General features: G+C 41.3%; 1 protein-coding gene across 3 annotated transcripts in view; it reads left to right on the plus strand.

The window, feature by feature from the left end:
- The first annotated feature begins 938 nt into the window (after window positions 1–938).
- Window positions 939–27,474, plus strand: part of stox2a (storkhead box 2a) — a 60,296-nt gene continuing 33,760 nt past the window's right edge. The window contains exon 1 of one of the 3 annotated variants that reach the window (XM_058385703.1): window positions 939–1,933. In XM_058385703.1, the coding sequence (XP_058241686.1) occupies window positions 1,612–1,933 (322 nt within the window). In that variant the 5' untranslated portion in view covers window positions 939–1,611. Of the gene's footprint in view, window positions 1,934–20,082; window positions 23,723–23,836; window positions 25,937–27,474 lie in introns of those variants that run through there. The other 2 variants (XM_058385704.1, XM_058385706.1) reach the window with 2 other exon arrangements.

Genomic DNA, 27,474 nt, shown 5'->3' on the forward strand with positions numbered 1-27,474 from the left:
ATTTGTGTAGTTATGTGTGTATATATTTGTGTAGTTATGGATGGAGATATTTGTGTAGTTGTGTGTGTAGATATTTGTGTAGTTATGGGTGTAGACATTTGTGTAGTTATGGATGGAGATATTTGTGTAGTTATGGATGGAGATATTTGTGTAGTTATGGATGGAGATATTTGTGTAGTTATGGGTGTAGATATTTGTGTAGTTATGGGTGTAGATATTTGTGTAGTTATGGATGGAGATATTTGTGTAGTTATGGATGGAGATATTTGTGTAGTTATGGATGGAGATATTTGTGTAGTTATGGATGGAGATATTTGTGTAGTTATGGGTGGAGATATTTGTGTAGTTATGGATGGAGATATTTGTGTAGTTATGGATGGAGATATTTGTGTAGTTATGGATGGAGATATTTGTGTAGTTATGGATGGAGATATTTGTGTAGTTATGGGTGTAGATATTTGTGTAGTTATGGATGGAGATATTTGTGTAGTTATGGATGGAGATATTTGTGTAGTTATGGATGGAGATATTTGTGTAGTTATGGATGGAGATATTTGTGTAGTTATGGATGGAGATATTTGTGTAGTTATGGATGGAGATATTTGTGTAGTTATGGATGTAAGTGGAGTATTTCATGTTTGTGTAACTGTAAAGTTTTATGTTTCTATAACAGTACACATACAGGAGTGAGAAGACTAATGCACCAAATAAATAAACATTTGTAGCTTTTTAAATGCTGCAAATTCTTGAATTTTACTATTTCTAAAATATTCTATTCTTGCAGTAACTTTAGTTCATTTAAATATCGCGATATCGCGGGACAATGATCGCTGTAAATATCGCGATACCGTGCACGCGGTCAGTAATTTGCATCGCTGCAGTCCGGCCTGTAGGTGGAGTGAAGGAAACATCTGCACGCGCTCTCCTCCTCCTCCTCCTCTTCCTCCTCCACCACCACCTCCTCCGCCTCGTTCTCGCGCTCTCGCCTCTCCGCCGCGCAAAAACCCTACCGGAGGGAGCGTCTGGAGTCTCGATCTGCCGGGCACGTAGAGCGCGCGGCACCGGGAGACAGGCGTGAAGAGTAGAGAACAGAACAGCGCGCGCTGTTTCTGTCGGTGTCATTTCATATAGGAATCATAACCCGTTTGTGTGTTAAACATTTTTCAGTCACTTTAAAATTTATTAATTAAAAAAATAAAATAAAAACGAGGCAGAGTCTCTAGCGTGCGAGCCTCCGTGAGGACTAATGGAGGGAGAAGGGCGCGTGCCGGTGCATTTCATAAAAGGCGTGAAGATGAACGGATGAATTTTGCGTGCGCGAGATGATGTGCTCAGTGAGGCAGGCGGTGAGTTATTAGAACACAGCCCAGTGATGATTGACCTGTTTTCCGTCAGCGCATGTGTTTTTATTATTTTTTTATTTTTTTTATCGCACATTTACCGATTTCGTTATGATCCGAGGCTCGGTGATGGACTGCATGGATTTACCGTGAACTCGCTCCTCAGATCAGAGATGTGGCGGTGTGTTGGTGTGTTGCATGCGCAGTGAAGCTGCAGTGTGGAGTGTAGCCTTCATGGCCTTCTTTTGAGAAGCTGAGTGAGAAGGAGGAGATGGAGAAGTTCCTGCAGATCGCACCTCACTCCCTGGCCATCGTGCTGAGCCGCGTGGGCTCGGAGGACTCTCCCACGGTCACCGAGAAGCTCCAGCACCATCACACCGGATACGAGATCTTTGCCGACTTCAAAGCCGAAAACATGCAGCACTTCTGGAACAAGAAGGTGACAGACGCCATAGCAGAGACCTTCTTCCTGGGATGGATAGATGAACACGTCCTGCTCATCCAGGGCAAGGAGGACCACTTGGAAGTGCTCAGGGAAGGATGGACACGGAGAGCCCTCAAACCTCCACGAGGCTTCGAGATCAAGTGCATTGGTGAGTCTGGGGAAGCAGTGTGTGTCTGGACTCTCGGGATGGTTTGAAGTTTTTCTCTGTTGGTTTCTTCACTTTCTCTTCAGTGTCACTGTGATGAGTTAAACCTTCTCAGATGTTCTTCGATCACATTAACACAATATATGACTCAAATGTGGTTTATCACATTAAACACAAAACCTGAAATGTGTCTATTATCAAAAACGATGCACCGTAAATACACTTTACTCATGCTGTCTTATAGATGTGACCTACCTAGGGCCCCTCTTCTAAGGGGTAGTGCAGATGCTTTAAAAAGGCAGGAATAGCATCATGATAATATTACAGCACATTGAGTAACTGGTGTGTAACAGTACATTGTGTAACTGGTGTGTAACAGTACATTGAGTAACTGGTGTGTAACAGTACATTGTGTAACTGGTGTGTAACAACACATTGAGTAACTGGTGTGTAACAACACATTGAGTAACTGGTGTGTAACAGCACATTGTGTAACTGGTGTGTAACAACACATTGAGTAACTGGTGTGTAACAGTACATTGTGTAACTGGTGTGTAACAACACATTGAGTAACTGGTGTGTAACAGTACATTGTGTAACTGGTGTGTAACAGCACACTGTGTAACTGGTGTGTAACAGCACATTGTGTAACTGGTGTGTAACAGTACATTGAGTAACTGGTGTGTAACAGTACATTGAGTAACTGGTGTGTAACAGTACATTGTGTAACTGGTGTGTAACAACACATTGAGTAACTGGTGTGTAACAGCACATTGTGTAACTGGTGTGTAACAACACATTGAGTAACTGGTGTGTAACAGCACATTGTGTAACTGGTGTGTAACAGCACACTGTGTAACTGGTGTGTAACAGCACATTGTGTAACTGGTGTGTAACAGTACATTGAGTAACTGGTGTGTAACAGTACATTGAGTAACTGGTGTGTAACAGTACATTGTGTAACTGGTGTGTAACAACACATTGAGTAACTGGTGTGTAACAGCACATTGTGTAACTGGTGTGTAACAGCACATTGTGTAACTGGTGTGTAACAGCACATTGTGTAACTGGTGTGTAACAGTACATTGTATAACTGGTGTGTAAAAGCACATTGTGTAACTGGTGTGTAACAGCACACTGTGTAACTGGTGTGTAACAGCACATTGAGTAACTGGTGTGTAACAGTACATTGTGTAACTGGTGTGTAACAACACATTGAGTAACTGGTGTGTAACAGCACATTGTGTAACTGGTGTGTAACAACACATTGAGTAACTGGTGTTTAACAGTAAATTGTGTAACTGGTGTGTAAAAGCACATTGTGTAACTGGTGTTTAACAGTAAATTGTGTAACTGGTGTGTAAAAGCACATTGTGTAACTGGTGTTTAACAGTAAATTGTGTAACTGGTGTGTAAAAGCACATTGTGTAACTGGTGTGTAACAGCACACTGTGTAACTGGTGTGTAACAGTACATTGAGTAACTCGTGTGTAACAGTACATTGTGTAACTGGTGCGTAACAGTACATTGTGTAACTGGTGTGTAACAGGACATTGAGTAACTGTTGTGTAACAGTACATTGTGTAACTGGTGTGTAACAGCACATTGAGTAACTGGTGTGTAACAGTACATTGTGTAACTGGTGTGTAAAAGCACATTGTGTAACTGGTGTGTAACAGCACACTGTGTAACTGGTGTGTAACAGCACATTGAGTAACTGGTGTGTAACAGTACATTGTGTAACTGGTGTGTAACAACACATTGAGTAACTGGTGTGTAACAGCACATTGTGTAACTGGTGTGTAACAACACATTGAGTAACTGGTGTGTAAAAGCACATTGTGTAACTGGTGTTTAACAGTAAATTGTGTAACTGGTGTGTAAAAGCACATTGTGTAACTGGTGTGTAACAACACATTGAGTAACTGGTGTGTAACAGTACATTGTGTAACTGGTGTGTAAAAGCACATTGTGTAACTGGTGTGTAACAGCACACTGTGTAACTGGTGTGTAACAGCACATTGAGTAACTGGTGTGTAACAGTACATTGTGTAACTGGTGTGTAACAACACATTGAGTAACTGGTGTGTAACAGCACATTGTGTAACTGGTGTGTAACAGCACATTGTGTAACTGGTGTTTAACAGCACATTGTGTAACTGGTGTGTAACAGCACATTGTGTAACTGGTGTGTAACAGTACATTGTGTAACTGGTGTGTAACAGGACATTGAGTAACTGGTGTGTAACAGGACATTGAGTAACTGGTGTGTAACAGTACATTGAGTAACTGGTGTGTAACAGTACATTGTGTAACTGGTGTGTAACAGTACATTGAGTAACTGGTGTGTAACAGGACATTGACTAACTGTTGTGTAACAGTACATTGAGTAAGTGGTGTGTAACAGTACATTGTGTAACTGGTGCGTAACAGTACATTGTGTAACTGGTGTGTAACAGTACATTGAGTAACTGTTGTGTAACAGTACATTGAGTAAGTGGTGTGTAACAGTACATTGTGTAACTGGTGTGTAACAGTACATTGAGTAAGTGGTGTGTAACAGTACATTGTGTAACTGGTGTGTAACAGTACATTGAGTAACTGGTGTGTAACAGTACATTGAGTAACTGGTGTGTAACAGCACATTGAGTAACTGGTGTGTAACAGTACATTGTGTAACTGGTGTGTAACAGCACATTGTGTAACTGGTGTGTAACAGTACATTGTGTAACTGGTGTGTAACAGTACATTAAGTAACTGGTGCGTAACAGTACATTGTGTAACTGGTGCGTAACAGTACATTGTGTAACTGGTGTGTAACAGTACATTGAGTAAGTGGTGCGTAACAGTACATTGTGTAACTGGTGCGTAACAGTACATTGTGTAACTGGTGTGTAACAGTACATTGTGTAACTGGTGCGTAAAAGCACATTGTGTAACTGGTGTGCAACAGCACACTGTGTAACTGGTGTGCAACAGCACACTGTGTAACTGGTGCGTAACAGTACATTGTGTAACTGGTGCGTAACAGTACATTGTGTAACTGGTGCATAAAAGCACATTGAGTAACTGGTGTGTAACAGTACATTGTGTAACTGGTGTGTAAAAGCACATTGTGTAACTGGTGTGCAACAGCACACTGTGTAACTGGTGTGCAACAGCACACTGTGTAACTGGTGTTTAACAGTACATTGAGTAATTGGTGTGTAACAGTACATTGTGTAACTGGTGTGTAACAGTACATTGTGTAACTGGTGTGTAACAGTACATTGAGTAACAGTACATTGTCAAACTGGTGTGTAACAGTACATTGAGTAATTGGTGTGTAACAGTACATTGAGTAACTGGTGTGTAACAGTACATTGTGTAACTGGTGTGTAACAGTACATTGTGTAACTGATGTGTAACAGTACATTGTGTAACAGTACATTGTCAAACTGGTGTGTAACAGTACATTGAGTAATTGGTGTGTAACAGTACACTGAGTAATTGGTGTGTAACAGTACATTGTGTAACTGGTGTGTAACAGTACATTGTGTAACTGGTGTGTAACAGTACATTTAGTAATTGGTGTGTAACAGTACATTGTGTAACTGGTGTGTAACAGTACATTGAGTAATTGGTGTGTAACAGTACATTGTGTAACTGATGTGTAACAGTACATTGTGTAACAGTACATTGTGTAACTGGTGTGTAACAGTACATTGAGTAACTGGTGTGTAACAGTACATTGAGTAGTTGGTGTGTAACAGTACATTGTGTAACAGTACATTGTGTAACAGTACATTGTCAAACTGGTGTGTAACAGTACATTGAGTAATTGGTGTGTAACAGTACATTGAGTAACTGGTGTGTAACAGTACATTGAGTAGTTGGTGTGTAACAGTACATTGTGTAACTGGTGTGTAACAGTACATTGTGTAACTGGTGTGTAACAGTACATTGAGTAATTGGTGTGTAACAGTACATTGTGTAACTGGTGTGTAACAGTACATTGTGTAACTGGTGTGTAACAGTACATTGAGTAACAGTACATTGTCAAACTGGTGTTTAACAGTACATTGAGTAATTGGTGTGTAACAGTACATTGAGTAACTGGTGTGTAACAGTACATTGAGTAATTGGTGTGTAACAGTACATTGTGTAACTGATGTGTAACAGTACATTGTGTAACAGTACATTGTGTAACTGGTGTGTAACAATACATTGAGTAACTGGTGTGTAACAGTACATTGAGTAATTGGTGTGTAACAGTATATTGTGTAACTGGTGTGTAACAGTACATTGTGTAACTGGTGTGTAACAGTACATTGAGTAAGTTGTGTGTAACAGTACAGTACATTGTGTAACTGGTGTGTAACAGTACATTGTGTAACTGGTGTGTAACAGTACATTGTGTAACTGGTGTGTAACAGTACATTGTGTAACTGGTGTGTAACAGTACATTGTGTAACAGTACATTGTGTAACTGGTGTGTAACAGTACATTGAGTAACTGGTGTGTAACAGTACATTGAGTAATTGGTGTGTAACAGTACATTGTGTAACTGATGTGTAACAGTACATTGTGTAACAGTACATTGTCTAACTGGTGTGTAACAGTACCTTGAGTAACTGGTGTGTAACAGCACATTGTGTAACAGTACATTGTGTAACAGTACATTGAGTAACTGGTGTGTAACAGCACATTGTGTAACAGTACATTGAGTAACTGGTGTGTAAATGCCTGTATAAGCTCTCTAAATTGGTTCATGTTGTGATTTTGGGTTCAAAATGGCCACCATGACAGATTTCAGCTATGCACTGTAGTGCTTTTGTTTATTTTTATGAACCACAGACAAGTTCCTCACTCTACAAGTCCACATGGTTTAGGACTGATAGAGTACACTTCATTATTTTCTTCACACCCTGAAATTTGTAGTGTAGCTGATTAGAACCTGGATGTTTATAGAGAAGGAACGCTAACATTTTTACTAACAAGAGGACAAACCTGACCGATTTAAACCTGATCCATGTAAAATGTACCATACTGTACCATATTATAGCAGATCAGACTAGAACAGATCAGGCTAGACCACATCAGAGCAGATCAGATCAGACCAGACTAGATAATATCAGAACAGACATCAGATCAGACCAGACTAGACTATATATAAGAGCAGACCTCACATTAGACCAAACTAGACCTTATAAGAGCAAACAATATCAGATCAGATCAGACTAGACTATATAAAAGCAGACCTCAGATCAGACCAGACTAGACTGTATCAAAACAGATATCAGATGAGACCACATCAGATCAGACTAGACCATATCAATGGTCATATCAGACCAGACTAGACCATATTGAAGCAGACATCAGATCAGACAAGTCTTGACAATATAAAAGCAAACAACATCAGACCAGACCAGACCATAACAGATCAGACCAGATCACACTAGATTAGACTTAAAACAGACCAGACTAGAAAACGGACTGCTCATATGATATAAGATCACACCAGACCAGAACAGTACCAGAGAGATCAGTGGCTGGACCGGACAGAGCGACCTTGACCCTGACCCTGAACTGACAACCACATGCAGTGCATTATGGGTAATGTACACAATCACTAACAGGAAGTCTTGGAGGAAATTCCTTGTGTGACCAACATGGCTGACCTTCTAGTGGAAAGCCTTTGTGGAGTGTTTCTGAAGTAGAAGCAGGTTGTGTAGAACATTGCTGGACATTTTGTCTCTCAGCCTGGAGAGACGAGTGATTATTTGTGGAATTTTCCAGTGCAGGTGTGTGTGTGTGTGTGTGATCCTTTATGTGGAATACTTTTCAAATCCTGCTCTAACACACCTGAATTCACCTCGTCAGCTCATTAACACACCCTTCAGGAGGTGAAAAAAACCCCACACACCAAATGTTCAGTGCCTCAAACTTGCTTCTTGATTTTTGCCCCACGGCTACAAGCTAAGCTTTGCGTGTTAGCATCGAGATAATCACACACTTGGCTCAAGTTGAAAGCCTGTAATTGTTTTGGGAGTTCTAAAATGAAAGGTTCGGGTTCAGATGAGGTTAAAGTGAATTTTTGGCGTCACAGATAAAAAATTAAAAAATCATAACTCTGCACTGTTCAGGCTAGCTAGAAAAAAGAAGGAAAATACACTATATTAGCAAAAGTTTTGGGACGTCTGCCTTTACCTGCACATGAATGAAATATGGAGTTGTCCCACCCTTTACAGCTATAACAGCTTCAACTCTTCTGGGAAGGCTTTCCACAAGGTTTAGGAGTGTGTTTATGGGAATTTTTAACCATTCCACTAGAAGAAGCGCATTTGTGAGGTCAGGCACTGATGTTGGATGAGAAGGTCTGGCTCACAGCCTCCACTCTAATTCATCCCAAAGGTGTTCTATGGGGTTGAGGTCAGGACTCTGTGCAGGCCAGTCAAGTTCCTCCACACCAAACTCACTCATCCATGTCTTTATGGACCTTGCTTTGGTCACTGGTCACCTGAAAAACAACACCTGAACTCAATGATTAGGAGGGGTGTCCCAAAACCTTTGGCAATATAGTGTATAAGCAGCTAGCTGATTAGCGCTGTAGCACTGGAGGATGTTACTGAGATGTTACTGATGAAGCCACGGTGAGATCAGCTGGAGGTTTGAGATCTTTCAGGATTTTATTTCTGCTGAAGGACTCCTCAGTGCCTGTGAACTCTCACCACATGGAATGTGTAAAGTCAGTAATCATTAACGCCACTGTTTGTTTTGGGGGAAGGTTAAATGGGTTTCATTTTCAGGGTGAATTTATTTACATTTTAGAATGAAAAATTAATGAATTTATTCTCACCACGGCTTTCGGGAGGTTTTTGTTGATCTTTTTTTTTGTTTGAGAGTTCAGAGCTCGGTCACTAACGGGTTTATAAAACTGCTGGACAAACACAATCACGGAGAGAAACCCACAAAATGGGAGTTGCATAAGTGATAAGGAGAGTACACACACACACACACACACACTTACACATGCACAACACACACACACACATTTGTCTTATCCTTGCAAAGACCTTCCATTGACATATTAATGCAGCTAATGAATACTGCAGCTAAACATTAACACACACACACACACACAGTGCATACTTGTGTCCAATGGGGATTTATGAAAGTGCTGAAAAGAAACCTCAAGCAAAATGTTGATAATTCTGCCGTGTGGAAACACTAGATGTGCATGTCTGTGTGTGTGTCTGTGTGTGTTACACTATACATTCCTCTATTAAAAGTATTGGAACATTGTTCTACACTGAAGACGATTGTGTTTCGGATCAGATGATGAATATGAGATGATAGATCATCTTTCTGATATTTCGACATCTTCATCGCCTCGGAACGTGGAAATGTTTAGATGAGCAAAAGTATCGGAGCGTGTCACTTAATATTTGTTTGCATTTCTCTCGCTGGCAATAAATGCATCAACTCAGTGACCTCACCACACTGCTGCGTTCTTCTTCTGTGAAGCTTTTCCAGGTTTTGTATCTCAGCTTTTCACAGTGGTTGTGTATCTTCTCGCAGTGGTTGTGTATCAGGTGTGGTGTTTTGGATCATCGTTGTGCTGCATGATGAAGTTGCTCCTGATTGTATCAGATGCATTTTTTGTAAACCATCAGAATGTTTCTGAAATCATCAAGAATTTCACGGTGCTGTAGTGCATGTGGGACAAACAAAGGCTTCTTCTTTGATATATGTGATGTCTGATAGTGTGTGTTTGTGTGTGTGTGTGTGTGTATAAATGTGTGTGTAACTCCAGATAACTTAAACATTAAATATAAGCAGTATTAACTATGAGTCTGTTATGTATGTGTGTGTGTGTGTGTGTATGTGTCCATGTTTCTCAGGTCAGAGGTCATCACAGAGTAGGCCTCCGTGGTTTTTTGTAAACGTTGGGATTTGTTTAATCATTATTCCGGCTCTTGAAGCTGTAAAACAGAGCTGCGTCTTTTCCCTCATAATCTCCGCCTACTTTTACATCAGAACCGGAACATAAACATGTTTATTAACGTAACGCTTCTCTCTCTCTCTCTCTCTCTCTCTCTCTCTCTCTCATCTCTGCACCTCAGCACAACCTGACCTATAGATCAGTATCAGTGTGAGGTCATGCTAGATGATTTAAACGATTCTTCGAGCCAGAAATGAAAATGATGTGTGTAAGATGGCACTGTGTGTGTCCTGCGGTTATTTAAAGTGTCGCATGTGTACGTCCTCGTGTAGGTCAATGTGACGCTGCCATGAGGCCTAATACCAAGGTAAACAATGCAGGTAAATAATGCATGTAAACACTACAGGTAAACACTACAGGTAAACAGTACAGGTAAACAATGCAAGTAAACAGTACAGGTAAACAATGCAGGTAAACAGTAGTGGTAAACAATGCAGGTAAACAGTAGTGGTAAACAATGCAGGTAAACAGTACATATAAACAGTACTGGTAAACAGTGAAGATAAACAGTGCAGGTAAACAGTACAGATGAACAGTACAGGTGAACAATATAGGTAAACAGTACAGGTAAACAATCAGTAAACAATAGAGGTGAACAGTACAGGTAAACAATGCAGGTGAACAATACAGGTAGACAGTACAGGTAAACAATGCAGTAAACAATAGAGGTGAACAGTACAGGTAAACAATCAGTAAACAATAGAGGTAAACAGTACAGGTAAACAATCAGTAAACAATAGAGGTAAACAGTACAGGTAAACAATCAGTAAACAATAGAGGTGAACAGTACAGGTAAACAATCAGTAAACAATAGAGGTAAACAGTACAGGTAAACAATCAGTAAACAATAGAGGTGAACAGTACAGGTAAACAATCAGTAAACAATAGAGGTAAACAGTACAGGTAAACAATCAGTAAACAATAGAGGTGAACAGTACAGGTAGACAGTACAGGTAAACAATGCAGTAAACAATAGAGGTAAACAGTACAGGCTGACTTGTTTTATATTCCTGCATGTATAAAACAGGTGACATTGCGTGATGTTTGCAGGTTAACTATGGTAAAGAGGACTAGTTAAACTCCTGAGTTACTGATCCACCTGTAAACCACAGTCAGGTGCAGCTCAGTGATCAGATCAGCAATCAGTGGTGTGTCTGATTTCTCGTCTTCTCTCACAGTGAAATGATGACACTGTGACGTGACGTGACGTCTGTTCTAACAGGTGAGCGGGATGTAGATTTAGTCATGTTGATGTTTCCACAGTGTTGTGGTTGTAGGAGGCGGAGCTGCACAGTGTGGAGTTAAAACACGTTATTAAAGCTGGAGGTGTTTGAAACGGAGCGAATGACGACACAATCGCTGTCTGTAATCTCGTTTTTTTTTATTTTTACTTTAATAGTAAACGTTTACCTCAATGAAAGGCTTTGTGACCTTCTGGAAGTTTCCTTCACTCTCTGCTTCAGGGATAATTGTCTATAATGAGATGTTTAAAGGTTGGAGTGTGAGATCTTCAGCATCCTCAAAGGTTTTAAAGCTAGCAGATTGATGCATTGTAAAAATTTCTGGTTTTCTGAGCTCAGTTTTTATCTTAACCTGTGTAGCGCGAGAATCTGGAGAACTCTTTCATTAAGCCTTTAGAAGTTCAGGAAACAGGAGCTGAGCTGCTGCTGCTGGGGAAGGTGGAGCAGGATGGATGGATGGATGGTTTCCTCAGAGTATGCAGGTGATCTGGTTTCACATTTCGAGAGAGGTCACAGATCAGGAATTTCAGTGCTTCCTGAACACACAAGTATGAGGAAGGAGGAAGGAAGAGTGTGAGGATCTGACTCTGACTGGAATAGCTGACTCTTTGTTTTGTTTTGTTTTTGATCAGGATCTCGCTCTGGAGTAATGAAATCACGTTGCTCGAGCTCCTCTGAGGTTTTTGTCATGTTGTGATCAGACACGTTACTGTTTTTCTGCCACCAGTAAACATGCTTCTACCTGCTCTTTATTTTGACCGACTCTGAGGTCGTCTGGTCGTTTAATCTCATTCCAGATCTCAGAGTTTGGCAAAAAACTTTTTGTGTAAATTCTTATAAAACAGTCAGTAGAGTCTGAAGCTTTAAATACACTTTATTTTATTTATCTAGAGCATGCTCTGTGGAAGTAAAGTAAATACACTATATTGCCAAAAGTATTGGGACACCCCTCCAAATCATTTAATTTAGGTGTTGGGCTCGGCCCCTTAGTTCCAGTGAAAGGAACTCTTAATGCTTCAGCTTCATACCAAGACATTTTGGACAATTTCATGCTCTTTGTGGGAACAGTTTGGGGATGACCCCTTCCTGTTCCAACATGACTGCACACCAGTGACCGAAGCAAGGTCCTTCTCGTCCAACATCAGTACCTGACCTCACAAATGTGCTTCTAGAGGAGTGGTCAAAAATTCCCATGATCACACTCCTAAACCTTGTGGAAAGCCTTCCCAGAAGAGTTGAAGCTGTTATAGCTGCAAAGGGCGGGACAACTCCATATTACATTCATGTGCATGTGAAGGCCTGGTTCACAGTCTCCACTCTAATTCATCCCAAAGGTGTTCCATGGGGTTGAGGTCAGGACTCCACACCAAACTCACTCATCCATGTCTTTATGGACCTTGCTTTGGTCACTGGTGTGCAGTCATGTTGGAACAGGAAGGGGTCATCCCCAAACTGTTCCCACAAAGAGCATGAAATTGTCCAAAATATCTTGGTATGAAGCTGAAGCATTAAGAGTTCCTTTCACTGGAACTAAGGGGCAGAGCCCAACCCCTGAAAAACAACACCTGAACTCAATGATCTTGAGGGGTGTCCCAATACTTTTGACAATATAGTGTATATTTTAAAAGACATCTCACTTACACACTGAGATAGATTTCGTGTGTGTGTGTGTGTTAAAGGAATGTCACTGCATGCTGTGTGTGTTTTAGTATCTGCTCTAGACAATGAAAGCTATGACTCGATGATGTCTCGCCACACCAAGTGTGTTTCCGTTCCAAACCAGAGAAGGAAGGAAGCTGTAAGAACCAGCAGGAAAGGCACCTATGCTGCAACACACACACACATACACACACACACACACACACACACATGTATGCTAACAAATACTGTGGTTTATCAATAGCAGGAAAGGGAGGAGAAGATGGCAAAGAATAGAGGGAAATGAGTGGAGCAATAACAAATCAGCACTACAGAGGGAGGGAGGGAGTGAAGGAGTGAGGGAGGGAGTGAAGGAGTGAGTGAGGGGGTGAAGGAGTGAGGGAGGGAGTGAAGGAGTGAAGGAGAGAGGGAGGGGGTGAAGGAGTGAAGGAGTGAGGGAGGGGGTGAAGGAGTGAGGGAGGGGGTGAAGGAGTGAGGGAGGGAGTGAAGGAGTGAGTGAGGGGGTGAAGGAGTGAGGGAGGGAGTGAAGGAGTGAAGGAGAGAGGGAGGGCGTGAAGGAGTGAAGGAGTGAGGGAGGGGGTGAAGGAGTGAGGGAGGGAGTGAAGGAGTGAAGGAGAGAGGGAGGGCGTGAAGGAGTGAAGGAGTGAGGGAGGGGGTGAAGGAGTGAGGGAGGGTGTGAAGGAGAGAGGGGGGGGAAGGAGTGAGGGAGGGGTGAAGGAGTGAGGGAGGGAGTGAAGGAGTGAAGGAGAGAGGGAGGGCGTGAAGGAGTGAAGGAGTGAGGGAGGGGGTGAAGGAGTGAGGGAGGGGGTGAAGGAGTGAAGGAGAGAGGGAGGGCGTGAAGGAGTGAAGGAGTGAGGGAGGGGGTGAAGGAGTGAGGGAGGGAGTGAAGGAGTGAGGGAGGGGGTGAAGGAGTGAGGGAGGGGGTGAAGGAGTGAGGGAGGGGGTGAAGGAGTGAGGGAGGGGGTGAAGGAGAGAGGGAGGGGGTGAAGGAATGAGGGAGGGGGTGAAGGAGTGAGGGAGGGGGTGAAGGAGTGAGGGAGGGGGTGAAGGAGTGAGGGGGGGGGTGAAGGAGTGTGGGAGGGGGTGAAGGAGTGAGGGAGGGTTGAAGGAGTGAGGGAGGGGGTGAAGGAGTGAGGGAGGGGGTGAAGGAATGAGGGAGGGGTGAAGGAGTGAGGGAGGGGGTGAAGGAGTGAGGGAGGGAGTGAAGGAGTGAGGGAGGGGGTGAAGGAGTGAGGGAGGGGGTGAAGGAATGAGGGAGGGGTGAAGGAGTGAGGGAGGGGGTGAAGGAGTGAGGGAGGGGGTGAAGGAGTGAGGGAGGGGGTGAAGGAGTAAGTGATCATTTAAATTTATTTAACTTAAAACCCAAGAAAGAAAGGAACTCTTTCTCTCACTGACTTTCACTTCATTACATAGACAGTATAGTGTGTGTGTGTGTGTCTGTGTGTGTCTGTGTGTGTGTGTGTGTGTGTCTGTGTGTCTGTGTGTGTGTGTGTGTGTGTGTGTGTCTGTGTGTCTGTGTGTGTGTGTGTGTGTCTGTGTGTGTGTGTGTGTGTGTGTCTGTGTGTCTGTGTGTGTGTGTGTGTGTCTGTGTGTCTGTGTGTGTGTGTGTGTGTGCGCAAGACTGGGTGATGTGTCATCAAGGTGAACTGTGTTGCATGCCAGCACCAGCTAAGAGTGTGTGTGTGTGTGTGTGTACAAGTGTGTAGAAGGTGTACACACACACACACACATTCAACGTCAGAGCATGTAAACTTTTATTCACCCCCCCCCTCCCCATCTCTCTCTCTAGAATGAAAGCAAGAAAGAAATAAAGAGTGCCTCCTAATATTAACAGAAAACTAACTGTATATGCAAAGTAAAAAGAAAACAGTTCCAAGAAAAAAAATAGAAAGAGAAAAGAAACTAAACTGAAAGAAAGAAAGAAAGAAAGAAAGAAAGAAAGAAAGAAAGAAAGAAAGAAGTTTAATAAGTGCACAAAGCAAGCAGAAATAAAAGTGCAAAAAACAAACACAAGCAGATAAAAGAATATAAAAATAAAACAACAAACAATAAAAAACAAAGATAATAATAATAATAATAGTAATAATAATAATAATAATAATAATAATAAACTTTTAAATGAAAGAATTAAAAAGAAAATGAATAAAATAAGAAAGAAAATTAGTTCAAAAGTTTTGAACAAACAAAAGAAAATAATTGCAAAATAAAAAAGTATAAAATGGGGAAACTCCAAGAGGGACAAAAATAGCAAAGAAAATATATATAAATATGAATAAATATAAATAAATATAAATATATTATTATTAATGAAAAGAAAGAATGAAAAAATGTATTTTAAAAAGGACTCAGATTGGAGGTGTGGCCTAAATGTTGAAGGTGGTGTTATAAATTAGAGATGATGATGATGATGATGATGATGATGATGATGATGTGGTTCACGTTTGATTCATATCATTATTTTTTAAACACTCAAATGATGTTTCTGGCCCAGATGTGTGTGTGTGTGTGTGTGTGTGTGTGCGTGCGTGTGCGTGTGCTAACTGGTAGCTTTAAGCTTTTATTATTTGTTAGCAAATAACAAATACCAACTTGTTAGCAAATAGCTTGTAGCTCCAGTAAAGAAAAAAAAAGCAAACTTCAGACACTGAACATGTTTCAGCTGATTTTATAATATTTATTTATTTATTTATTTGTTTGTTTACTTGCTTAAATTCTTGTTTGTTTGTTTTGTTTGTTTGTTTGTTTACTTGCTTAAATTCTGTTCTCGAGCTCATGTGAAGTTTATGATCTGATAATTCTGTTAATTACATCATTATACTGTATATTAAACGTATGAAGCGTATTATAAATGATTTTCTCGTCCTCGTGCTGTTTGTTAAACGGATGACACGTGACCTGTCGCACACGTCTCGCTCAGACCGATCACGTGATTCTGCTCTCACGTCTCTCAGAATAGCCGAGGTGTTTGTGAAAGTTTTGTGAACAGATCGTTTCTGCATCTTTACAGCTTCTCACTCGAGAAATGACAGAGAGGAGGATAATCACACGTCTGCTCACGTGGCAGCCTGGAAAACCTGCAGCGTTTACTGGAGGAGCCGTGCAGGAGCTGGTGCAGCGGTAATGTGACCACGAAATGGCGCCAGAGCTGAGATATGGGATTTGTGTTTTGATGATGTATTTCCTGTTCAAACAGGAAGTTAGGGAGGTTGCTGAAAGGATTGAAGAGCCACTGGTGAATGTTAGCAGCACTGCCGTGTTTGGTGTTAGCGTGACGCTCCTGTGCTGTTGCTGGGGGTTTAGGGGCGGAGTTACGCACACTAGAGAGAATTTGATTGGTTGCAGATTGTATAAGTGCAGGATCAGTGAAATGTTTAAACTATGAATAGAAACTGGAAAAATAAAATAAGAGCATTTATAAAACACACATTTACAAACGTGAAAATAAATCTAACAGGAGTTTTGTGTATCACTAACACATCTCTGTATGTGTAGGTGCCAGTTATAATCACCAAATCTGGTTTAATTGAGTAAAATGGCTTCCACTCTCGTTATTCTGCAGCTCACAGAACGGCACATGATCCAGCGCCTTGTGCAGACTGGGGATTGAGCACAGCTTATCAAGTCATATTTATTTACATAGTGAGTTTTAAAATGTCTCTTAAAAGTCTTAAAAAGCATAATGATTTTCATTAAACAATCCAGGAGTACACTAATACAGGAAACTTTTACTGGGCTTTGTGGGTGGGCAGGGTTAGGGCAGAGGGTAGGCAGGGTTAGGTCAGAGGGTGGGCAGGGTTAGGTCAGAGGGTGGGCAGGGTTAGGTCAGCGGGTGAGGTCAGAGGGTGGGCAGGGTTAGGTCAGAGGGTGAGCAGTGTTAGGCCAGAAAGTGGGCAGAGGGTGAGCAGGGTTAGGGCAGAGGACAGGCATAGGGTGAGAAGGGTTAGGTCAGAAAGTGGGCAGGTTTAGGGCAGTGGGTGGTAAGAGGGTGGGCAGAGTTAGGGTAAAAAGTGGGCAGAGTGTGGGCAGTGTTAGGGCAGAGGGTGAGCAGTGTTAGGTCAGAAAGTGGGCAGAGGGTAAGCAGGGTTAGGGCAGAAAGTGGGCAGAGGGTGGGCAGGGTTAGGGTAAAAAGTGGGCAGAGTGTGGGCAGTGTTAAGGCAGAGGGTGAGCAGTGTTAGGTCAGAAAGTGGGCAAAGAGTGAGCAGGGCTAGGGCAGAAAGTGGGCAGAGGGTAAGCAGGGTTAGGGCAGAAAGTGGGCAGAGGGTGGGCAGGGTTAGGGTAAAAAGTGGGCAGAGTGTGGGCAGTGTTAGGGCAGAGGGTGGGCAGTGTTAGGGCAGAAAGTGGGCAGAGGGTAGGCAGGGCTAGGGCAGAAAGTGGGCAGAGGGTAGGCAGGGTTAGGGCAGAGGGTAGGCAAGGGTGAGAAGGGTGAGGTCAGAAAGTGGGCAGGTTTAGGGCAGAAAGTGTGCATGGTTAGGGCAGAGGGTGGGCAGGGTTTTGGGCAGAAAGTGGGCAGAAGGTATGGAGGGTTAGGGCAGAAAGTGGGCAGAGGGTAGGCAGGGTTAGGGCAGAGGGTAGGCACAGGATAAGAAGGGTGAGGTCAGAAAGTGGGCAAGTTTAGGGCAAAAAGTGGGCAGAGTTGGTCAGAGGGTGGTCAGGGTTTTGGGCAGAGGGTGTCAGGGTTATGGCAGAAAGTGGGCAATGGGTAAGCAGGGTTAGGACAGTGGGTGGGCAGAGCAGAGGGTGTAAGGAAGGGTGTTGGTGGGGTGTTTCTAAAAAAACAAACAGAAAGTTAAACAATTATTCAGATCCTTAAACAGTGATTTTGTGAAAACAGCTGATTAAAATGTTTCAGCTTCATTATTAGTGTTTGATGAGCTGCTGCCCCCTGCTGGTGTGGAGGTGCAGCACGAGCTCTGCTCTTATTTACTGATGAAAGATTTGTACTTTCTGTATTTGTTAGTCACTGTAGCTAAACTAAAGCAGACACCAGACTCGCTGATCAGCTGCATTTAAAGTGAAAATAGACAAAAATGTATTTCTTTAGTTCAGTTTTTGATTTAAAATCAATTGTAAGATCTTTCCTAAGTGTTTTAGGGACTCGGGTACATTTGTGTCATGTTTCTTTCTCAGAATCTCGGCTGCTTTTCTCCGTCAGGACAGACACACACACACACACACACTCCTTCCTGGCTCTTTAGCTGCAAAGCTGGTGAGCTCATCATCGGTTGCCATCACGTTGCCATGGTTACGGCTGCTGTTGCGGCTTGGAGAGAAGATGGCTGTCGTGTGTGTGTGTTTTTTACTCCTCTTTCCTTTTGTATGAATGAACAGAGTGAGCTTAGCTGCACAGTCTCCTCCTCCCTCACTGTCTCTGTCTCATGCTGTCTGTCTCTCTCTCATGCTGTCTGTCTCTCTCTGAGTCCTGCAGTCGGTCTGTCCATCTCTCTTCCTACCTGACTCTCTCTCTTTAACTCTGTTTTTTGCAATCTTCCTCTATTTGTCTCTTTCTCTCTCTTTCTCTCTCTCTCTCTCTCTCTCTCTAACTGTCCTCTGTGTCTGTCTTCCTGTCTGTTTGTCTTCCTTTGTCTTTTTACTTTTATCTTTTTCTGTCTTTTTCCTTCTGCCTGTCTGTTTGCCTGTCTCTCTCTCTCTCTCTCTCTCTCTCTCTGTCTCTGTCTCTCAGCAGACTAGAGAGATTAAAACTCAAAATAAGCACTATGAAACCAGAGCACATTGTTTAGTCCCCTTATTATAGTGCACTCCAAATTTGGATTAATAATATAGCCCCCTTACTGTAGTGCACTAATATAGGAAACACAGCGTAGTGTACTTACCACCCGTGCTGTAACTGATTCACTTTACTGTGTATAATGAGGATAAAGAAGAAGGAAGGGACGTGTGTGTGTGTGAGCTGTACTGAACTCCGAGCTGCAGTAATAGCTCTCTGCCGTTAGGTGGTGCTGCAGCGTTGAGAATTAACCTCACTGCATCCAGAGTCTCAGCGTCTCTGATCAGGGATCAGTATGCTGTTCACTCTCACGCGCTCTGATCTGAATAACTGTGATCTGTTCCACTAGCTGAGGTTCTAGTGAAAATATTCACACTGACAATGACAAGATGACGTCATTAAAGAAGACACACACAGACTACATCGTTTCCATCAGCGTTACACACCGGTGGCTTGTCTGCTTTCTGCTTATTTTATTTAGTGGAGATTTAAAACAAGCAGCAAAAAAAAAAAAAAAAAAGTTATTTGGTTCCCTCAAGTCTGGAACACAACAGATTCATGAACCCTTTCAGGTGCCTGAGAAAACACACAAGAACATTTAAACAACAACCACAAATATCTATTACATGCTTAGAAACCTGGAGGTAGTTCTACGTGTGTGTGTGTGTGTGTGTGTTTGTGTGTGTGTAAACAGCCTCTTGCCTTGGTTTGATGCTGCAGGAACAGGAAGTAGTCACAAGGTCTAATATTATAAATGTAAATATTCAAAACAGCAGAATATTAAAACCCCAATAACTAGGATGCAAATAATCTCCTAGTAAAGTAGAGTAAATAAACATCTAAATAATCAAATAAATAATAATAATAATAATAAACGCTGATTACTGAAAGCAATTTAACAATAAATATAATAAAAAGGATTATAAAACTATAAGCATTTACATATCCACCATCACTTCATTTAATACCACAAAAAGCACAATAAAAAATAAATACATTATTTATTTACAAATAGTAAAATATCAACAAATAATAAAAACATGCAGTAATAAATATTATAATTAGAGTATTAATATTTAGATATTTAGATTTAGATAATTCCTATTTAATTAAATAGGAATTATCTAATTTAAATATTAATATAAAATACAATGAAGGAAAAATTTTAGAATTGTTTTACAAAATAATAATAATAATAATAATAATAATAATAATAATAATGTTTTCCACAGTTCCAAAAAGTTATGTGCTTATTAAAAAATGCATAATAAAAAACAAATAAATAAACCAATCAATGTAACAAATACAAATTATATAATGAATAAAAAATTAACTGCTCTATTATTTTTCATTATTTTAATTACTTGTATAACATATTTCAACTAGTCATTATTATTTAGTTGCAACTTGAATAAAATACTATAAACGAACACAAATAAATAAGAAATATAAACAAATGTCAAATAAATAGATGCTATGTAAATAAATAATAATAAATATTATAATATGAGGAGGTATTTTGTAACGTGGTATAGTGTAAAAAAAATATAAACCAAATAAATAACAACCATTTTATATAATTGAATAATATAAAATCCAACAGATGGAACACACACACACACACACACACTGTGGCAGATTAGACTGTTAGATTAGCTCTCGGTGTGTATAGTAAAGGGGGCGGTGCAACAGGGTCAGGAGGCGGAGTAACTGTGTTGTTCACTAGGTTTTAACTCCGCCCCTCTTTTGTATCTCTCACACAGCATGACATCAGCATTGTTAGCCGGTTATTAGCAGTTCATGGGCGCGCAATACAAACATACTGAGTGTTGAGTCTGATGTGTGAGTTGGAGATGCGACATGGAGACTGAGCTGCGAAGCTAAACATTAAACATCTGTGTAGAATTATGGGCGGGGCTAATGCAAATTAGGCTAATTTATGACTGTCAAATCTGGCCTGATTTATCAATCTCTCAGTAAAGTAAGTTCCTCCAGGATTTAGTGATTACACAACGTAAAATCAAGCTAATTCCTTGAAATTAGTCCAGCTCTAATAGAGAGTCATTACAGACGTGACTCACCGTAGAATCTTGTGCTTGTGATTCCAACAAGTCTTTTTCTGCAAACAGATAACAAAGCACAAAAAACTTAAACAACATCCAGCACTCCACAAAATCCTGGAGTGACTGCAGAGTTGTGGGTAAATACACTATATTGCCAAAGTTTTGGGACACCCCTCCAGATCATTGAGTTCAGGTGTTGTTTTTCAGGGGTTGGACTCGGCCCCTTAGTTCCAGTGAAAGGAACTCTTAATGCTTCAGCTTCATACCAAGACATTTTGGACAATTTCATGCTCTTTGTGGGAACAGTTTGGGGATGACCCCTTCCTGTTCCAACATGACTGCACACCAGTGACCAAAGCAAGGTCCATAAAGACATGGATGAGTTTGGTGTGGAGGAACTTGACTGGCAGAGGTCCTGACCTCAACCCCATAGAACACCTTTGGGATGAATTAGAGTGGAGACTGTGAGCCAGACCTTCTCGTCCAACATCAGTGCCTGACCTCACAAATGCGCTTCTAGAGGAATGGTGAAACATTAAACTTTTAATGATCTAAAAAATGAGATGTTTGTGATTATGGCCATGATTCCACAATAACGTCAGTGTTTTAGCCACATCAACTCTTTTCTCATGTTTCAGTAATAATTCAGAAGTGATGAAAGGTTTGGCAGTGCATGCAGAAGAAAGCAGTAAGAAATGATGAATTTTGTCGTTGCTTGTGGACGGTAGAGTGGACAGTGATTGCATTTCGGTGTGGTACAACTGAAACACTGTGTACTAAAAATTCTGACCAGTGTTCCATTCTTTACAAAAAGATATCGTCACACAGGGGATGTTGTTTCACCTGAATGACAAATCTTCTCGGTAACTGACATCTGACTCCAGCCCTGACTCCTGCCCTGATTCCAGCCCTGACTCTAGCCCTGACTGCTGCCCTGATTCCAGCCCTGACTCTAGCCCTGACTCCTGCCCTGACTCCAACTCCTGACTCCATCCCTGACTTGAATCCTGACTCCATCCCTGACTCCTGCTCTGATTCCTGCCCTGACTCCAGACCTGACTCTAGCCCTGGCTCTAGCCCTGACTCCGCCCCTGAATCAAGCCCTGACTCCAGCCCTGACTCTAGTCCTTATTCAAATCCTGACCTCAGCTCTGATTCTAGTCCTGCTCATTGGCCTGAATATAAAAGCCTGTGATCTGGAGTTTCTTATACACTCCTGAATTCACTCTGGAGTAAAAGCTATCTGCTCTCTTCCACATACATGAGCTCACCTGTGATTGGCTAGTGTCACTATGATTGACAGATGCCCCTCCCACCCAGAGAGCACAGTTTCTTTCACTTCCTTGGCTCATGATATCGTCATGATTTAAACTCACGCTGTTTTATTGGATATATAACAACTATTCTTAAAAAAAAATGTATATATTTAAAAATATTCTTCTTGCTCTTTGCTACTTAGCTGATGATTTATAACACAAATGTGAAACTGACAGAAAATGTCATGTTTTCTTAGCCAATACATTCATATTCACATGCAACGTCTGGTCGTGAGTCTGAAATGAGGTGTACGTGAAAGAAAACTGCATTGTTTTGAAAAATGTTTGTTTTTGTAGTTTTTGAGGTGATTTGTTTTTCACAGGGGGCGGAGTCAGTTTTGGGAGGTTCAAGGGTTTCAGTGTTTGTAATTGCACTTTCAGTTCACCTCACAGACAGAAGAGGGCTCTGAAAATGACATACTGCTGCTTTAACCAGAGAGAGAGCGCTAAAAAGGGAAACAGAAAGAGGGAGTATGGGGTTAATAAAATCCCTCGTTTCAGATACCATCAGCAATTTTCTTTCAGTCGTTCCTGAATAACTTGTTTGGCCTGAGCGATATTTTCACATTTTTTCCCTTTTTAAATCTGTTATTATTTCTTTTCTCATTTGCCACATAAGCTGTCCATCCCTTCATCTCTCAATCTCCTCCTTCCTCCCTCTCTCTCTCTCTCTCTGTCAGACGTGAACACTCACACTAGATCGCTCGGTCTCCCGCTCTCCCCCTCCCTAGTTCCCCATCCTCACTCTCTCTCTCTCTCTCTCTCTCTCTCTCTCACACACACACACAAACACACACACACACACACACACACATTACACACACACACACACACCCTATCAGCAGAAGGTGCTGGCAGTAGCAGCAGAGGAAGAAGGGATGCAGGCGTGTGAATGAGTACGCGTCCTCCTTCAGTGTGGATTTACTGAACAAAAGAGGAGCAGCGTCTCTCTTTTTATTTCAGCCTCCATCTTTTTTCTCCTCCGTCTCTCATCCTTCGGCTTGCTGGTGCTGGTGGTGCTGGTGGTCTTGTTTTTCGAGGCTGGAGGAGGACGGAGGACGAGTGCCCCTGCCTTCTGTTTCTTGCTTCACGTTTGCACTCGCTCAGTGTTTTTCGAGGTCGCCTCCTTCCCGAGGATTGCACTCATTTTTTTCGTGTTCTCTCTTTCCCAGCGGAGGCCTTTTGTCTCGGTGCGGCGTTGAACGGAGCTATTGTTGGACACGCAGGCCTCGCACTGCTCTCTCTCTCTCTCTCTCTCTCTCTCTCTCTCCGCAGTATCCTTCCCTCCCTCCCTCCCTCCCTCTTACTCCATCCTCTCATTCCGAGGCACCTTGCTTAAATCCAGTATCCATCCTTCTGTCCATCATTCTTAATGTGTGTTCTGCGGAGCGTGTATCCCGATGTTTGGCTTCGGGTCGTCCGGATTGGCTCAAGCCGAGCCTGTGCGTCGATCCTAGTGTGTGTGTGCGAGTGTGTGTGTGCGAGTGTGTGTGAAGAAACCATGCATCTAGCCTGATGCCAGGACCGGGGTGCCCCATTCCAATGTGGGAGGACTAAAGCGTCACATCTGCACCCCCCCTTCCTCCCTACCCCCTTACCCCTCTACCCCCTTTCTCCCTCACCCCCTTTTTGCCCCTTTCCCATCCCGTCCCCTCCAACGCAACGATGAAGAAAACACGCAACCTGCGGCGGGCATGGCCCGGTCCGGACGGACCCGATTTGGGCTCCGATCGCGACAAGGACTACCGGCTCCACAAGCACTTCCCCCCTTCTCTCCCCCCTCTTGCGCCCTACATCGCTCAAGGTGGGTGCAACTTATATTAGCCTAGCATCCATAAAAAAGACTAAATGAATAAGTAAAAACCGGAGCGTATATATATGCTCATCTAAAACGACAGTGTGTTTTTTTAAAAAAAACATTAATATATTGTTCTGGCTTTTTTTCCTCACACACACACATACTCACACACACACAAACATACACACACACACACACACACATTATTAGCCTGCTAGCATCCTGGCATTGTAGCATCTAGCTCCAGTATCTGGGCCTGGTTTTGGTTTTTCTCTACTAGAGTGTGTTTGTACAAAAGGGGTGTGTGAGGTGATGTTGGTGTCTGTCCTGAGCGACATCGAGGTGTAGAGATAAAATAATGAGAGGGGAAAAAACAGGAAGCATATAAGCCCACATCCACCATTTTGGTCTTTGGCTTGGGAATTACATCACCGAGGCTGTGGATAAAAATTCGGGCTGCCGGCCTCCGTGTTCTCGCCTCAGCTTCTTTTCATGACAAGGATGAAAACGAGAGCAGAGAAAGAGAAAGAAAGATATTTAGTGTGTGTGTGTGTGTGTGTGAGAAAGAGAGAGCGAGAAAGAGAAGGGGATGAAATATGGAGATGTGAGGGATCTAGCGTCCGTTTTTTTCCCTCCATTTTGGTGATGGCTGCGTCGTCCTGGTGTGTGTTAGCGCAGGACAGTTGGGTTGATTAGCATCGGCCGTGGTGCGGTGACGAAACTCCGAGTCAAACGTCACTTTGGCCCGATAAAGAGAAGGACGAATAAAGAGAGTGACAGAGAAGAAAAGGAGAGTCTGCTCTGTTTCTGTTTTTTCTCACTACACACTTCAAAATCAATCTCCGTTTTTGTTAGCATAATGCGTGTGTGTGTGTGTGTGTTAGCATGTGACGGTGTGTAAGTGTAGTAGTGTGTGTATCCTCGTGTGCTGCCACAGAGAGGGTGGGTGGAGAGAGTTAGCCTAGCTGACGTCGTTAGCTTACAGGCTAACCCTCTGCGCACTTGCTGCTAGCATGCTACACACAAGTCACTGTCGTAGCGCAGTGGAGTGCCATCTTTTCATTTATTTCGTTTATTTTAGAATCATATCCATGAGGTTAATTCCAACGAGAAGATTGTTGTAGAAGCCGTAGGCTCCGTGCTTAGCACTGTGTATAAAATTCAAACACTGTAACATCTTACTTCTTTGGTTTCACTGGCGAGTGTAATATTTACTGAACTGGCAACCAAGTTTTTATTTATTTATTTTTTGCCAAATAAAAAACAGGATCCGTTTTTGTTGTTTGGGCCTTTGCCGTGTTTTGTTCGAAGCATTACGTGTTAGCGTTGATTATAAAACGTATGATTTTGAAGTATTGTGTGGAATAATTTGTTATTTGATTGATCATGAGGTGATGTTTTGGTTGTTTTATGTTCTGTATTTCGTGACCGAAAATCTTCTGCGTCACGTTTCCTTTGCAGCACGTTAGATCACAAAATTAGCACGATAGCAGACTAACGAATAAAAAAAAATGGGTTAGAAGTGCATTTTATTCATGCTGTGTTAAATATTACCTCAGAAACTGAATAGTAAGCAGGCTAATCATAAACTAACATTACTGTAAATAGGGTAAGGTTTGAGCTAACATTGAACCATGCTAGTTTGTGTGTTAGCCAGTCTCTACAATGCTAGTTTGTTTTACTATACAGTGGTAGTGACTGAAAGGTTCTGTGTCAATTTTGTAGCACATTAGCATGAGAAAAAAACACTGTGAAATATAGAATGAATTTTAGACCGATGTTTTGTGCTACAGCAAACTTTCAGGCACTAAATATTACACAGTATACACAAATATTACCTCATGAATATTACAGTAACAAAAGTTTAACTGACAAATAACAGAGCTAGCTATAATGCTATAAAACTAGCTTTAAACATAAAGATATTTTGTGGTTAATCTGTTTAAAGTTTGTTTGTTTGCTACTCGCCACAAGGCTAGTTCATTTTAGTTATTTACTAAAAGGTAGTTCATGAGGTAATGTTCTAATGTAGTATATTTCATGACACAAAATACTACACAATACTTTCTCTTTGTAGACTTGAAGTGTAAAGTGAAAGTCTTTCCTGCAGTGCTATTCATCTGTTAGCTTGTTTATTGGCATTTCATGAGGTACTGTTTTTTGTGTTTTTGTATTTTGTTCACTTTCTGACAGAAAATGATGATCAAAACACGAACACAGGTATACACAGAAACATAACTCATTAATTAGCTGATTTTTGTTGTCTGATCTTTTTGCCTTTCATAAAATTAGCTTAGGTTTCTTAGCTTGTTTTCTTCAGTGCTAGTGCATAGCTTATAACATTTAAAATAATGCTAATAGGTATTCTTCCTGCATCCCTGGCTAATTTATTAGCATGTTTCTGTCCTGTTCATGCAGCATTGCTATTGTAAAATGTATGTTTTTTGTCTGAAATGTTCTGTCTCTTTTCCTTTGTATTATAACGCTAAGACTGTTTAAAATAAAGCTAGTTTAATGTAATGCAAGTTTGTCCCTTATCTTGTTTAATACAAAGCTTGTTCATGGGTTAATATGTTTAATGTAATGCTAGTTTGTGGCTTACCCTAAATACCATAATGCTAGCTTGTGGTTTACTTTTGTTATAGGATACTATATTTTAGTAGTTTGTGAGTTATTCAGCAAGTTATTATGCTACTTAATTTATGTTAATGCTATTTTTTCATTTTACTGTGTGATGCTAATATGTCAGTTAGCCTGTTTACTTTAATTTTGGTTAAAGGGGAACATGTATTCTAATGCTAGCTCAAATGAGTTAGCCTGTTTACTTTAATGCTAGTTTGTGGAATAGCTTATTTAATGTAATGCTAAATTGTATGTTAGCCTGTTAACTGCAATACTAGCTGGTGCTTAGCCTGTTTGCTGTAATTCTAGTTGTTTTCTTTACTGTTATCTCACAGATTAATCTTATTACTTAAGGTGGTGGTTGTTCCTGTGGACGCTGGTTTTCAGGCTACGTTCACATTAGCAAATGATTTAATAACTCAGATTTTTAGCATTGTTCTCCTAAAGGTAGGAATGACACAGTAAATGATTCCGGACCAGTCCTAGCATGGATTAATGTTTAGTTAGTTTTGCACAAACATGGAAGGAAAATCTTATCCTGTCGTATACAACCTCTCATTAAACTGCGTAGAAAGACATTCTGAAGAAATCTGGTGAGCATACATAGCTAGTCCAGTTATCTTGTTTTGCTAATTGGATTAAAGCTAGTAATGAAACACAGCATGTGAGGAAAAAAAACCCACACCAAAACTGATGAAATTTAGCTGTAAAAAGTTAGTGTTATAAGATATATATATACGTATATATATATATTTATAGCTATTTCCTTTCTTATTGGTTGTAAAATAATAGCTAGACAAGCCACACCTCCAAATGAGTAGTTAAGATGTCCAAATCTGCCTTTGTGTGTGTGTTTGTGTGTGTGTGTGTTCAGGGTCTTCTTTGTGTAGCATGAATGCCAGCTGTGTACACACTCCTCACCTGTAAAGCAGCCTTGTGCGTCTCCTTGCATCATGCCAATATTATTTATTTTTTCCATCATCGTTTGATTGCTGACTCAGTTTGCCTTCTGATATTAAAAGAAACAGTGTGTGTGTGTGGGTGTACTGGGAATCATATATATAACACGATTTGATAAATTATATGACATACAGTATTATTATTATCATTATTATATTCATCATCATTAATATTGT

This window comes from Hemibagrus wyckioides, linkage group LG03 (assembly GCF_019097595.1).
Source record: "Hemibagrus wyckioides isolate EC202008001 linkage group LG03, SWU_Hwy_1.0, whole genome shotgun sequence".
Lineage (NCBI taxonomy): Eukaryota > Metazoa > Chordata > Actinopteri > Siluriformes > Bagridae > Hemibagrus > Hemibagrus wyckioides.